The 11,167-nt window shown below is 38.6% G+C and overlaps 1 protein-coding gene across 2 annotated transcripts in view; it reads right to left on the bottom strand.

The window, feature by feature from the left end:
• Positions 1 to 1,226: 1,226 nt before the first annotated feature.
• LOC139734052 (striatin-interacting protein 1 homolog) overlaps positions 1,227 to 11,167 on the bottom strand; it is a 28,637-nt gene continuing 18,696 nt past the window's right edge. For both annotated transcript variants that reach the window (XM_071644867.1, XM_071644868.1), the window contains exons 12-21: positions 10,210 to 10,273; positions 9,489 to 9,560; positions 8,128 to 8,202; positions 6,858 to 6,955; positions 5,731 to 5,857; positions 4,941 to 5,041; positions 4,215 to 4,281; positions 3,180 to 3,284; positions 2,593 to 2,797; positions 1,227 to 2,064 (exon numbers count right to left, since the gene is read on the bottom strand). In XM_071644867.1, coding sequence (XP_071500968.1) covers positions 1,790 to 2,064; positions 2,593 to 2,797; positions 3,180 to 3,284; positions 4,215 to 4,281; positions 4,941 to 5,041; positions 5,731 to 5,857; positions 6,858 to 6,955; positions 8,128 to 8,202; positions 9,489 to 9,560; positions 10,210 to 10,273 — 1,189 coding nt within the window. In that variant the 3' untranslated portion in view covers positions 1,227 to 1,789. The remainder of the gene's footprint in view (positions 2,065 to 2,592; positions 2,798 to 3,179; positions 3,285 to 4,214; positions 4,282 to 4,940; positions 5,042 to 5,730; positions 5,858 to 6,857; positions 6,956 to 8,127; positions 8,203 to 9,488; positions 9,561 to 10,209; positions 10,274 to 11,167) is intronic.

The raw sequence follows: 11,167 nt of genomic DNA, 5'->3' as shown, positions 1-11,167 counted from the left end.
TTTCACTGCTTTATGAGAATGATTACCAATGATGACATAAAGTCATTAGGTTAACAATCAAGCTCTCTGATACATTAGACCTACCGACACAAAATATATCATGAACTTTCACCTGTACAAAGAGTAGTCGTTATATGTTCTCAATATAACGACGGGCCAGTTTGCAGCAAAGTACCAAATGATCCAAACTCTTCCTTCCCCTCTTTCACTTTAAAAAAAAAAAAAAACCCCCAAAAAACATGTCTTGAAATTAGTATCAAAAAAGATTTATAAGTCAATATTCTGAAGCTTGCGATCTGTTCCCTTATGATATTCTGTGTCACCTTCCAAAATTATTAATTCCCATTTGGACGTTGCAGAATAAATAGTGGACGTACAGTCGCTTTGAAATGAACGTCTGCCCATGGACAACATACCTCAAGCAACAAATTTTTGATGTGTGAAACTTGAGCAGGTGTGATGGTCACCATTTTTACACACTTTGCTAGATTTTGCATCACAATCCAGCACTGCAGCAAAGTGGGAAGAGTCAATTTTCCTCTCCTCAGGTCAGAAGCCCATGCCTATCACAGCATGACTGAAATCCATGTATCTGATCAACCATTCCATTAAAACAAACATACAAACAAATAAACTCGCTCTCTGAGGCATGGACAGTCTTTTCGACGAGTGAGAATGTGATTGGAGGTAATTCTGTCAGGTGTATGGGATACAGGACATGAGATCAAATGCATCGCTTTCGATATGGCTGCACTTTTTCTATGCAGCTGAATTCCACCATCGCTCTGAAGAAAATCCAGCTTTTGAATTCCAGTCTCTGAACCTATGGGATGTGCTGAGCAGAAAATTTGACAACAGCAAATGCACAACCAATTAATAAGCTATGAACTGTAACTTTCCCCTGGCTAGCAGGGTACGGCAATATATGTACAGTCATTGAGATATGAACACTGTGTAATAAATACTACCATCTGCTGCTGTAGCTGGGAATACTGTAAAACAAGGAATTTTTGCGTGCACTTTAATTTCGCGAATTTCGCGAGCGCCAAGATTCGCGAAATTAAAATGCACGCGAAAGTCCATGTTTACATTATATGCATTGAACGCCAGTGGCACTTCGCGAAAATTTCATGACGTGAAAAATGCTGTCGACTCCAATTCGCGAAAAATTCATGCCGCGAATATATCATGTTTTACAGTAGACATTAGAATCATTGACCCCCATATTGAAAGAAAAAAGTGTACAGTGATATGCACCAAATGAACCATTGTAGCTCATGACTGTCAGTCACATACACTGTAAGTTGCAAGTCGACCAACGTCCAGAGACTGAGACCATCAATCAATGGCCATGCTTGAGTGCTCAAAAGCGAACCGAAGCAAACTAAATGACAGCATACTGTACCATACCATACCAGATTGGGAGCATTTGAGTGCTCTGTGGAGAAAGCATACCTCATAACTTATTTCTGAACTTGAGTCAGAGGGGTCAAACATTCTGTAGCAGCGGATCATGCATCTGGCACGCTTACACTACATACAGGAGTTCCGTACGAAGAGAACCAACTCTTTGCATTACGACGTAGTGCGTGTCATCTGGTGCATTCTTCTCATGCCAACTTCTGGTAAAGTACGGTACAGTTTTTCTTTGGAGCACATCAAGAAGTTGTCCACTTTTGGCTCAGTATGGTACAGTACGGTATACTTTAGGAGCGTTTGAGCACTCCTCTGGCACGGGTATGGACGCTTTAGGGGAGCGCTCTGAAGCACCAAATGTTCTGACACCAGGTCATATGTAGATCTTGTCCCTGAGGAGCAGGTCCCAGTTGATCTGGGTGGAGAAGACCTCCCGGTCGAGCCAGACCTCGTAGTAGCGCTTGAACTCCTCACTCAGCTCCACCTTCTGGCTCAGCACGCTCTGTAGGTTGTTGTCCACTGGAGCCAGCTCCGGATGGAGTGGGGTCGACGAGGAGGTGTGTTCGTAGCGGCGCGAGTTGAAGCGGTCCACACACGCCCTCAGTGCACATTCCTCTGCCTGGAAATCCCAAGGACGGGCGTCCATGTCTGCAAGTGAAGTACACAGCATATCTCAGAATTTTCTTGCATTAACAACATAAAAGACAGCAGAATTTTCTTGTGACTAATACAGAATGTGAGTTTTCCACCTTACAGAGAATCAGATTTATTTTTGTTCCATATAAATTCATCATGAACAACTGTAGGTGACAGTACTCTCTGGAGTTCTGGCCACTTTACCCAAGGACTTTGATAGTTTGTTATGTGAAGTGCTGCCTCGCTTTCAGTTCAGCTGGTAGAATGACTAGTCTGGAAGGAAAAGCAGTCATACTTAGAATGAAAGCATAAATCATTTGTATGTATTCTTGCTTTAACTGTTTGCCATGAAATGCAGTCTTGCTGATAGCATGTAAATCTCATTGATATATAATGGTCACCCTCACACAGAAGCAGGTGTCTGAAGTGGTAAAAGCTTGCAGCATTTCTGAAAGATTTTTATTAATTGGCATGAATGGAGACTCAAAAAGAAGATGTGGATAAGTAGCTGACGAGGATAGATATTGGGGTTTTGATTACCATTCCCATACGCCCAGTCATCATTCAGCCTGTGCCGGACTTTCTGGTAGATGGCCGACATGGTCTTCATGTTACTCTTCCGCCACTGGCGCCCAAGATACTTAGTCTGCACCTTCAAGAGTTTGAGGACATAGAGTTGCATCATGGCCTGCTTGACCTTCAGTGCCCGCTTCAAGATGGGGGCTGATTTGAAGACTACCAGCATCTGGAAAGTCAGGAAATGACATTGATATTTTCATGTAGAAAAATGCTTCAAATGTCTTCATCAAGTCCATAAAAATACCACTTGTAAGTCTCTGGACAAGCTGGCATATTATACAATAATTCTTTACAACAGACTCACACAGCCAGACAAGAGAGTCTTATTATCAACTTGAATAACAATGACAACGTAACGCACATCTTATCAAAGAGTGTCAAAATGCTAAATACCACTGCTTTCTACACACTGTACACTCTGCTTCGCATGTCTGACATAGGAATCACACTAATATTTCATAAGTCACATCAAAATAGATCAATTTGAATAAAATCAAATGAAAAACTAATTTGAGAGAGCCACAAAGCTTAGATCTTTCATATCTTACCATAGTCCTGGAGTGCTTCCACTTGGTAAGTTTGTTGAGAATCCTAAGCAGGTTGATGCAGGAGAACAGGTTCCTCCAGCAGTATGGTTGAGAGTCTCCAGCCTCCTGCAGGAATTGAATTAAGGGGGGAGGGGGAGCCTTTACCACAACTGTGACATGTAGTAATGTAAATTTCACATAGGTATTCTCTACGGAGGTACAAAGTGTAGTGAGCAGTTGAAGGCACATTAACATGTGGTTCTCAGATAGTGACTGGCTCTTTGCAGCTTAATTTGACAACTCTTTTTACAAGTGTAATCACAACCTTAGATTTACTGTTGCTATGATACATTATCTTTGGTATGCCAGATTTTTTGAGGTTGAATGAGATCAGCACACACAATGAGCATTCAGAAAAAAGAAGATTTGTAAATATTATGCATTACTTGCAAACATAAAATTAATATGAAATGGGCCATTGTTTTACATACATACGAACGGATTTATAGCATGTATCTCTACTCAAAAGTAATTTGACGTGCATGCTGTGATTGATTCGTCTCTGTATTTCAGAATGTTGGGAAGAAAGAAAAAGCATTAGGAAAATGTAATTCATAGTAATTCAATTTTATACCATCTTCATTCACTTGGGAGAATATTAAAAGGACAGTATAGTATTGGTTGACATGAAGATTAAGCTTTTACCTTTTTGCAAATTACTAACAGAAACCACTTTATGAAATGTTTAAGAGCATACAATTCTAAGAGGAATTTTAGTTCATTTGAAGAAAATTGGTTTTGAAATGGCTGAGATATCCATAAACAAAGTAAAACAATGCAATCCTAATAAAAGGTGGGTATAAAAGGTGGGTCCCACCTTTAATTTGGGTGGCTCTGTTTTGGACATCTCAGCCATTTCCAAACCAATTTTAACCACATAAATTTTGAATTCCTCCTAGAATTATATGCTCTTTCATATCTCACAAGAGGTTTCTCATTATCAGACCTGAAGCTCGATCTCAAGCGAAACTATACCATCTCTTTAAGATTGCTTACCAAACTCTCTGCGGTCAATTCTGGCTGATCACCAATCACACACGATGGGAAGTCAATCACGTGTATGCTAGATATATGACACAGACATAGACGTATGATAAGAGCATGAACTTCAAGATGGGATGGAAATATATACCAGCTCTGATGACATATCAGGGAAATTAAAGTACAAATCTATGATTACCCTTTTGCATGACATGATGTTTGTGCTTTGATATCAAATTAAATCCTGAAAGCATAGATATAACTGATATTTATTACAAATCAAGCGATGTGGTGCAGCAAACAAATACTTTGAGGTGCTTGCATTCACAAAGAAAATTATTACCACAGTGCTCGCTTGCGCTTTTGATATGACATTCACCATGTCACATCAACATGCACAGGGTGTATTAAACTTCCTTCATTTCATTTCATTCATATTCATTTTCAACAAGAGAGTGTCAGTGTACAAAACATAGCATGAAGAACGAACAAACAATTAACATATCATACATACATTGGAAGACAATATAAAGACACAATAAATTGAGGAAGAAATAGATACGTGCTATTTACTGCATAATACTGAAAATGTTGAAAACTGACTTTATGCTTCTGGTAGAAATGACAGCACACCTAAATAAGCTCTCCCTGAAATAAGCATACACTGTACTTGACATTGTGACTCTAGACTTACATTCCTCGCCATTGCCCGAAAATAGCAAGGGGATGGCAAACGCTTACCTGTTCTTTGCTCCAACATAGGAGAGGATATTTTGGTTGAAGAACTTCAGGACAAGTGGTATGCAATTGGCAAAGACCAGATGCTGGCTCATGAACTCAAACTGGCAGAAGACAAAACAATTATGAAACAAACTCAAATTAGATAAGTGAAATATTTTGTTGCCATCATCAAAAATATTTCACAGTTTTCCCAACATAATTTCTACCACCAATACGTCTCATGATATTGAAGAGCACTGGCAGCTTAGAGATTGTATGCAGAGTTGACGTGATGGATGTCAATGCAAGCTCATGGCATTTTGTCAGGTATCTTTGTCATTCCTTTAATGAGACAGTGAAACTGATTTTCATTTCCATATTAACATAATTAACTGAATGATTAACAAACAAAGCAGGAATATACATTGTATAGAAGACCTCATCAACAATGTACAACACCACTTTAAGGTAGCCATATGTTTTCTCTACACTTAACTTCTGAAACATTTTGAATACTGTCCATTAGACACTCAAATCTGCTCTGACAACCATCAGTCCATTAACAACCACCTGTCCGTAAAAACCATGTCAGAAAAGAAAATATGTGGTTAAGAAACTGTGCACAGAAACTATCTACCTAATGCATTCACTAACCACAGATTTGGTTTCGGTGGATGACTAACCACTGTCTACAATAATGACCACTTAGTCTATAGTGACCAATTGTCTAGTATAGCGACTACACTTTGTGTTTACCCCAAGCATCTCTGCAGACAGATTTGACTTGTGTATGTGACAGTGCAATGCTTACCTGGTAGACGTGGTTAAGTTTGAAGTGTTTGAGAAGAAGCAGAAGAAGAGCCGAGATAGCTTTGACGATGATCTCTTTGTGTCTGTTAACATCCACTCCCAGCTTCATGCTCTGCAGAACAGTGATACTGTGCAAATAAATCAGAACAAAATGAAAATAATGCTCAAAGTGATCCTATTCTCATAGGAATATGCGAGTTTCACATAGCCTTACGTACAGATTACTGATATTAAGTGAGGTGATGTTCGAGCAAGTAATATTTGTGCTCGGTTCAAAATTAGCTGGATTTTGCATATCCTTAATTTCTCTGACTGTACACATTTAACGACAACATATAGGAGGGAAAAGCAGTTGCCTTTCATATTTTTCTTTTGTTCTTTTGTATTGGTATCACTTATAATCTTTTATGGTGATACTCCTTCCTACTCCCAGTCTTAAAAATTCCATCTGGGGAAAAAAACACAACAACAATTTTTGGGGAAAAATTAATTAATAAATGAAGCAATCACTCTGCAATGCGTGTATCCACAAGACCTACATATGCAAACATGCTCATTATACTGATACCAGTTGATATCGAATAAAATATGCACATGACAACACATGGCCTAGAGACACATGATTTAGTAAAAGCATAGATATCAGATATTTTTAGGCATAAAATCAATCTTGGAACAAACATCACATGGTACAGCACAATCTTGTTTGAAACCACACTGACATGGTAAACCAGTCTTATTACACACACAATGGCTGCCATGAGTCCTTGTAATATGCATTATCTAAAAAGCAATGTGTTAAAATCAACATATTCTGAAAAAAACAAAGATTAACTTCAGGTAAAATACCACGGTAGCCAGTAAGCTATGGCCAAAACTAAATGTAATGTTTTGTCTTTTCTGACACTTTTTACTGCCCTCCCCCTCCCCCCAAACTTCCTAAATAAACAATTGAGGTAAGACTTTAATTATCCCTCATGAAAATTATCACATGCCCCTTAACCATTCTCTGAATTTCAACACAGACTGAGATTGTTTGAGTTATTAAACAGAGTAGCACTATTTTTCCCCCCCACTTGAAACCACCGCACAGGAGCAAGACTTGGCATATACAGGCACGTGACATACGGCATTTCTTCTGGAAGGACGTCCGCCAGTATGTTGATGGATTCTGTCTTGGCCTTGGAGGTCGGCGCGGCGGCCAGAAGGATCTTCAGCAGAGAGATCTGGTGGGGCGAGAATGTCACATGTACAAACATAAGCCACTTTTGAAGAGGTCCTTGAGATTGAACATGATAGGTGGCATTATCTCTACAGGGTAATCACATGTGGAGAGGGAAGGAAGAAGAGGACAACTCAGTACGCTGTCATTCAAATTTAAAGGGATCGTACAGTTTTGGTTGAGACCTAATTTCAGGTTTCTAACATTTTTTTTTGTGAAATAATGAGAGACCTCTTATGAAATATCAAAGAGCATGTAATTCTATGAGGAATTCAACGTTTATTTGATGAAAATTGGTTTTGAAATGGCTGAGATATCCAAAAAAGAGTGATTCAAATAAAGTGTGGGACCCACACTTTATTACGATCGCTTTGTTTTACTTTGTTTCTGGATGTTTCAGTCATTCCAAACCCGATTTTCATCAAATAAACTTTGAATTCCTCTTAAAATGGTATGCTCTGTACTATATCATAAGTGTTTTCTTAGTATCTCGCAAAAAGTTAAAAGCCCAATTCTCATCTCCACCAATACTGTACTATCCCTTTAAATGAATTTGCCTTGATGTATCTTCATGATTGTACTCTCGAATCCAAGCCAAGATCTGAAATCCACACAAAATGTATGGATTCTCTTTCACAACTTTTAATGCTAAATACACACAAGAGTTTAATCACTCTAACAAATGTGTAGCCAAGCAAATTAATTGCCCCTCTGATGGAGCTAGCCTGGAATCATGTCCCATTCGTGATTTTGACAAAGACAATACCAAATCCTGCTTTCTGAGGCCAACATTTGCTCGCTATAGACCTTGAGAAAGAAAGTGGATTTTAAATATCATTTATAAATGAATTGTCATTTCATCTCTTTGATATGGGTGCTATACAATCAATGAAAAAATGCTGCTTTCTTGAGTCTCAACAGCCCGCATTCACGAAGGTGGTTTAAACCTGGTTTTAGACCATGTGTGAAATAGGCTTCTCTTTGACATTCGCCTATCAATGCGCGATTGTTACTGGACGTCCGTTAGCGTACGCAATCTGTCAATCGTATTTGCGCTGAAGAAACTTGCATAAACTATGGTTCAATTTTGTACCACCTTCATGAAAATAGGGCCGATGTGTCAGATCGCACATACACAGGTTGCTACACTGTGCAGCACTGCTGGTGGAGACTTACCATGTACTGTGGCAAGTTGGGAAGCATGGCTTGATAGAGGGCTTCCACAGGGGAAGATGTGATGTCCCCTTCACCCTACAGGCAGAGATAACATGGAAATAAACTCATATTAGGGCAATTTTGGTGCATGTACAGACACAATGTGCAGAGATTCCAATCTAAAGCCCCTTCTGATCTGGAGATTCTCCCACCTGAAACTCCTAGCAAACTAGAGACTACAACTTGATGTACACAAAGCGCACCTAACGAGCGTGAAGTCCCTTGTGGCCAGGGTCCAGGGCCCTTAAGCGGGCCCTGGAAGCTCAAGTGTTGTAGATGCTCTCTCGTGCTATCCAAGGCTTATTTTCTAACATACGATGGCACTATGTAAGAGATAATTCATTGATTCAAATCATAGGTGTTTGGGTGGGAAAAAGATCATTTCACGCGGGAGAAAATACATCTAAGCTGGAGACACAGAGCCAGGGCGGGAGAAATTAAATCTCTAGCGGGAGAACGGGAGATTTGGCGAAAAATGGGCTTTCGGCCGGAGATCTCCCATCGAAAACGGGAGAGTTGGAGTCTCTGAGTATGTGTGCGTGTGTGTGTGGGGGGGGGGGGGGGGGAGGGGGTGGGGGCTGGGGAGGTACACATGTAGGTCTAATTACCCAATTATATTCACAATGTCAGTGGATAACGTGGGACAGTAATTAATTTAATGATTGCCAATTATCGAATTACAAAACATCCATCCAGCCAGTGCATTAATGAAAAATAACTTCTTCTGCTAATTTCCTTAATTCATGTCCATATGGGTTTCCTTGGGCATCTTCAGAGAAATAACTAAATTTGTTATTTCTTTTTCTGTGTGTAATACTTGGTATCATGTTTGAATGGTTGGCTGTAAATCTAGAATTTCAATAATTTCACATACCTCTTATAACCAGAATAAGTGTCACATCAGATAGATATTGCCCACTGACCAGGTATTCATGTTGAAATAATCATGATGGACCACTGTGTGCATGATACAATCTTTAACAGAAGTTCATTTATACAGGCTATACAAAATCAATTAGAATCTACATTGTGGCAATAACCGATCATCAATCAACACATTCCTGGAATAACACTATATGCCTCAAGTACTCAAGACTACATCAGCTACACTTAGATTTTCATGAGAGACATAAGCAGTCTGACATATCTTAGCAAGTAACCTTCTTTCTTCATTTGTATTTCAAATATGAAGTTAAACTGTACAGAAGCACTAAGAAAACACAAATGAATATCTGCAGGGGAGATATTTCTCAGTTTTGTGGACTTAGCACGCCCACAACATGGTCAGTAGATTGTACGCTTACTATCACATTCAAACTTACTTTGGATAGGGGATTCTTGTTGATTTCTTCTTCTCGCTTTATTTGAAGTTCTGAGAGCGAAACATACACATGCTGCATGGAGAGAGAAAAAAACAAATACAAAACATTATTAAAGTTCATCACTTATCAATCTCACACCATTACAACCCTCTTCCAAACAACAAAATTTATGCTGAACATGTTCATATCATTCTCATAAGGTAATGATAAACTCTTTGATGCCCATGCCAAACAACAACAGCAACAGCAGCAGCAGCAGCAACAACAATAGCAACAACAACACCAAAATCAGTGTCTTGTTTCTTCTTTTATCCTATCTTATTTCAGTCATACTTGAGCGACATAAACAAATCCCTGCAAACAGGGCCACGATACCACTTAAAACAGAAATCCAGAATAAAAAGCTCTTGAGGTATAAAATTCCTTTCCCAGTAACTAGCCATGGGAGTCTCCTCTCATCTGGAGATAACATAGATACTGGACAGATCTTTTTTTTTCCCCAATAAGCAATTTTGTGTTTCTGAAAAGAGTATTTGTACAAGTCTTCTGAGCTGATACGAATATGAAATAATTAGGTCATGATACAGCACGCTAGATTTGTGACTAGGCTTCAAAAGTCATCAGAACCAAGGCAGATAGCCACAGGCTAGCACCTTGTCAAAAAGAAAAATACCTACAATGATCTTCCTAATGTCATCCCTGTTTTACGGGTACTCCTCACCTTTTTCAAAATTTGGACACCTTCATGGATAGGGTGAGGAAGGCCTGCAAGTGTGGTGGTGTCACTGTAAAAAAAAAAAAAAAATCAGTACAGTCATGTTTTAAATGGCATGCTGATAAATATCTATTACTGTACCAGTTGATTGCAATTCATGCTAGATTTGATGAAAAAATATAAGAAATAGTATATCCCTCTTGGAATTCAATTCTCTCAAGGAGTATAGTTGGTGTTAAAAAAGGTGTTCTATTTTCTATGTATCCTACTTGTTATCTTAAAGGACAAGTTCACCTTCATAAACATAAGGATTGAGAGAATGTAGCAATATTTAGTAGAACACATCATTGAAAGTTTGAGGAAAATCAGACAATCCGTTCAAAAGTTATGAATTTTTGAAGTTTTTGTGCAGTACCCGCTGGATGAGAAGACTACTGCAGTGTATGAATACCTTAGATGTCACATGCGTACAACAATGTAAGGAAAATATAAAGAGAATTTCACAAAATTCCATCTTTTGAAAATAAAATACACATTTCCCTGACTCGCTACCGACTAATGTTATGGGTAATATTATTCCCCCTGCCTATAGAAAGAGGCAAGTCAAGTGCTCTTTTATTATGCGAAAAAAGTGAAAATATGTTGAATTTTCTTTTACATTTTCTTTATACTGTTGTACGCATATGACTCACAAGCTGTAGTAGTCTCCTCATCCAGCGGTTCCAACACAAAAATTTAAAAAATGCATAACTTTTGCATCGATTGTCCAATTTTCCTCAAACTTTCACTGATGTGTTCTACTATTATTGTTGCATTTTCTCAATCCTTATGTTTATGAAGGTGAACTTGTCCTTTAACTGTTTATTCATTTCACATCTATTTATCTATCTATTGTTCAACACATCTACTTATCTTGTCTGTTTGCAGTTTATTCAGTTGTTATCTCCATTTCAAATTCATTCTC

The sequence above is a fragment of the Diadema antillarum genome, unplaced genomic scaffold, assembly GCF_040938485.1.
Source record: "Diadema antillarum isolate AM-2024a unplaced genomic scaffold, OU_Dant_1.0 seq00000507_RagTag, whole genome shotgun sequence".
NCBI classification, from domain to species: domain Eukaryota; kingdom Metazoa; phylum Echinodermata; class Echinoidea; order Diadematoida; family Diadematidae; genus Diadema; species Diadema antillarum.
The sequence above is the reverse complement of the archived record's forward strand: the minus strand, read 5'-3'. Positions and strand labels throughout refer to the sequence as shown.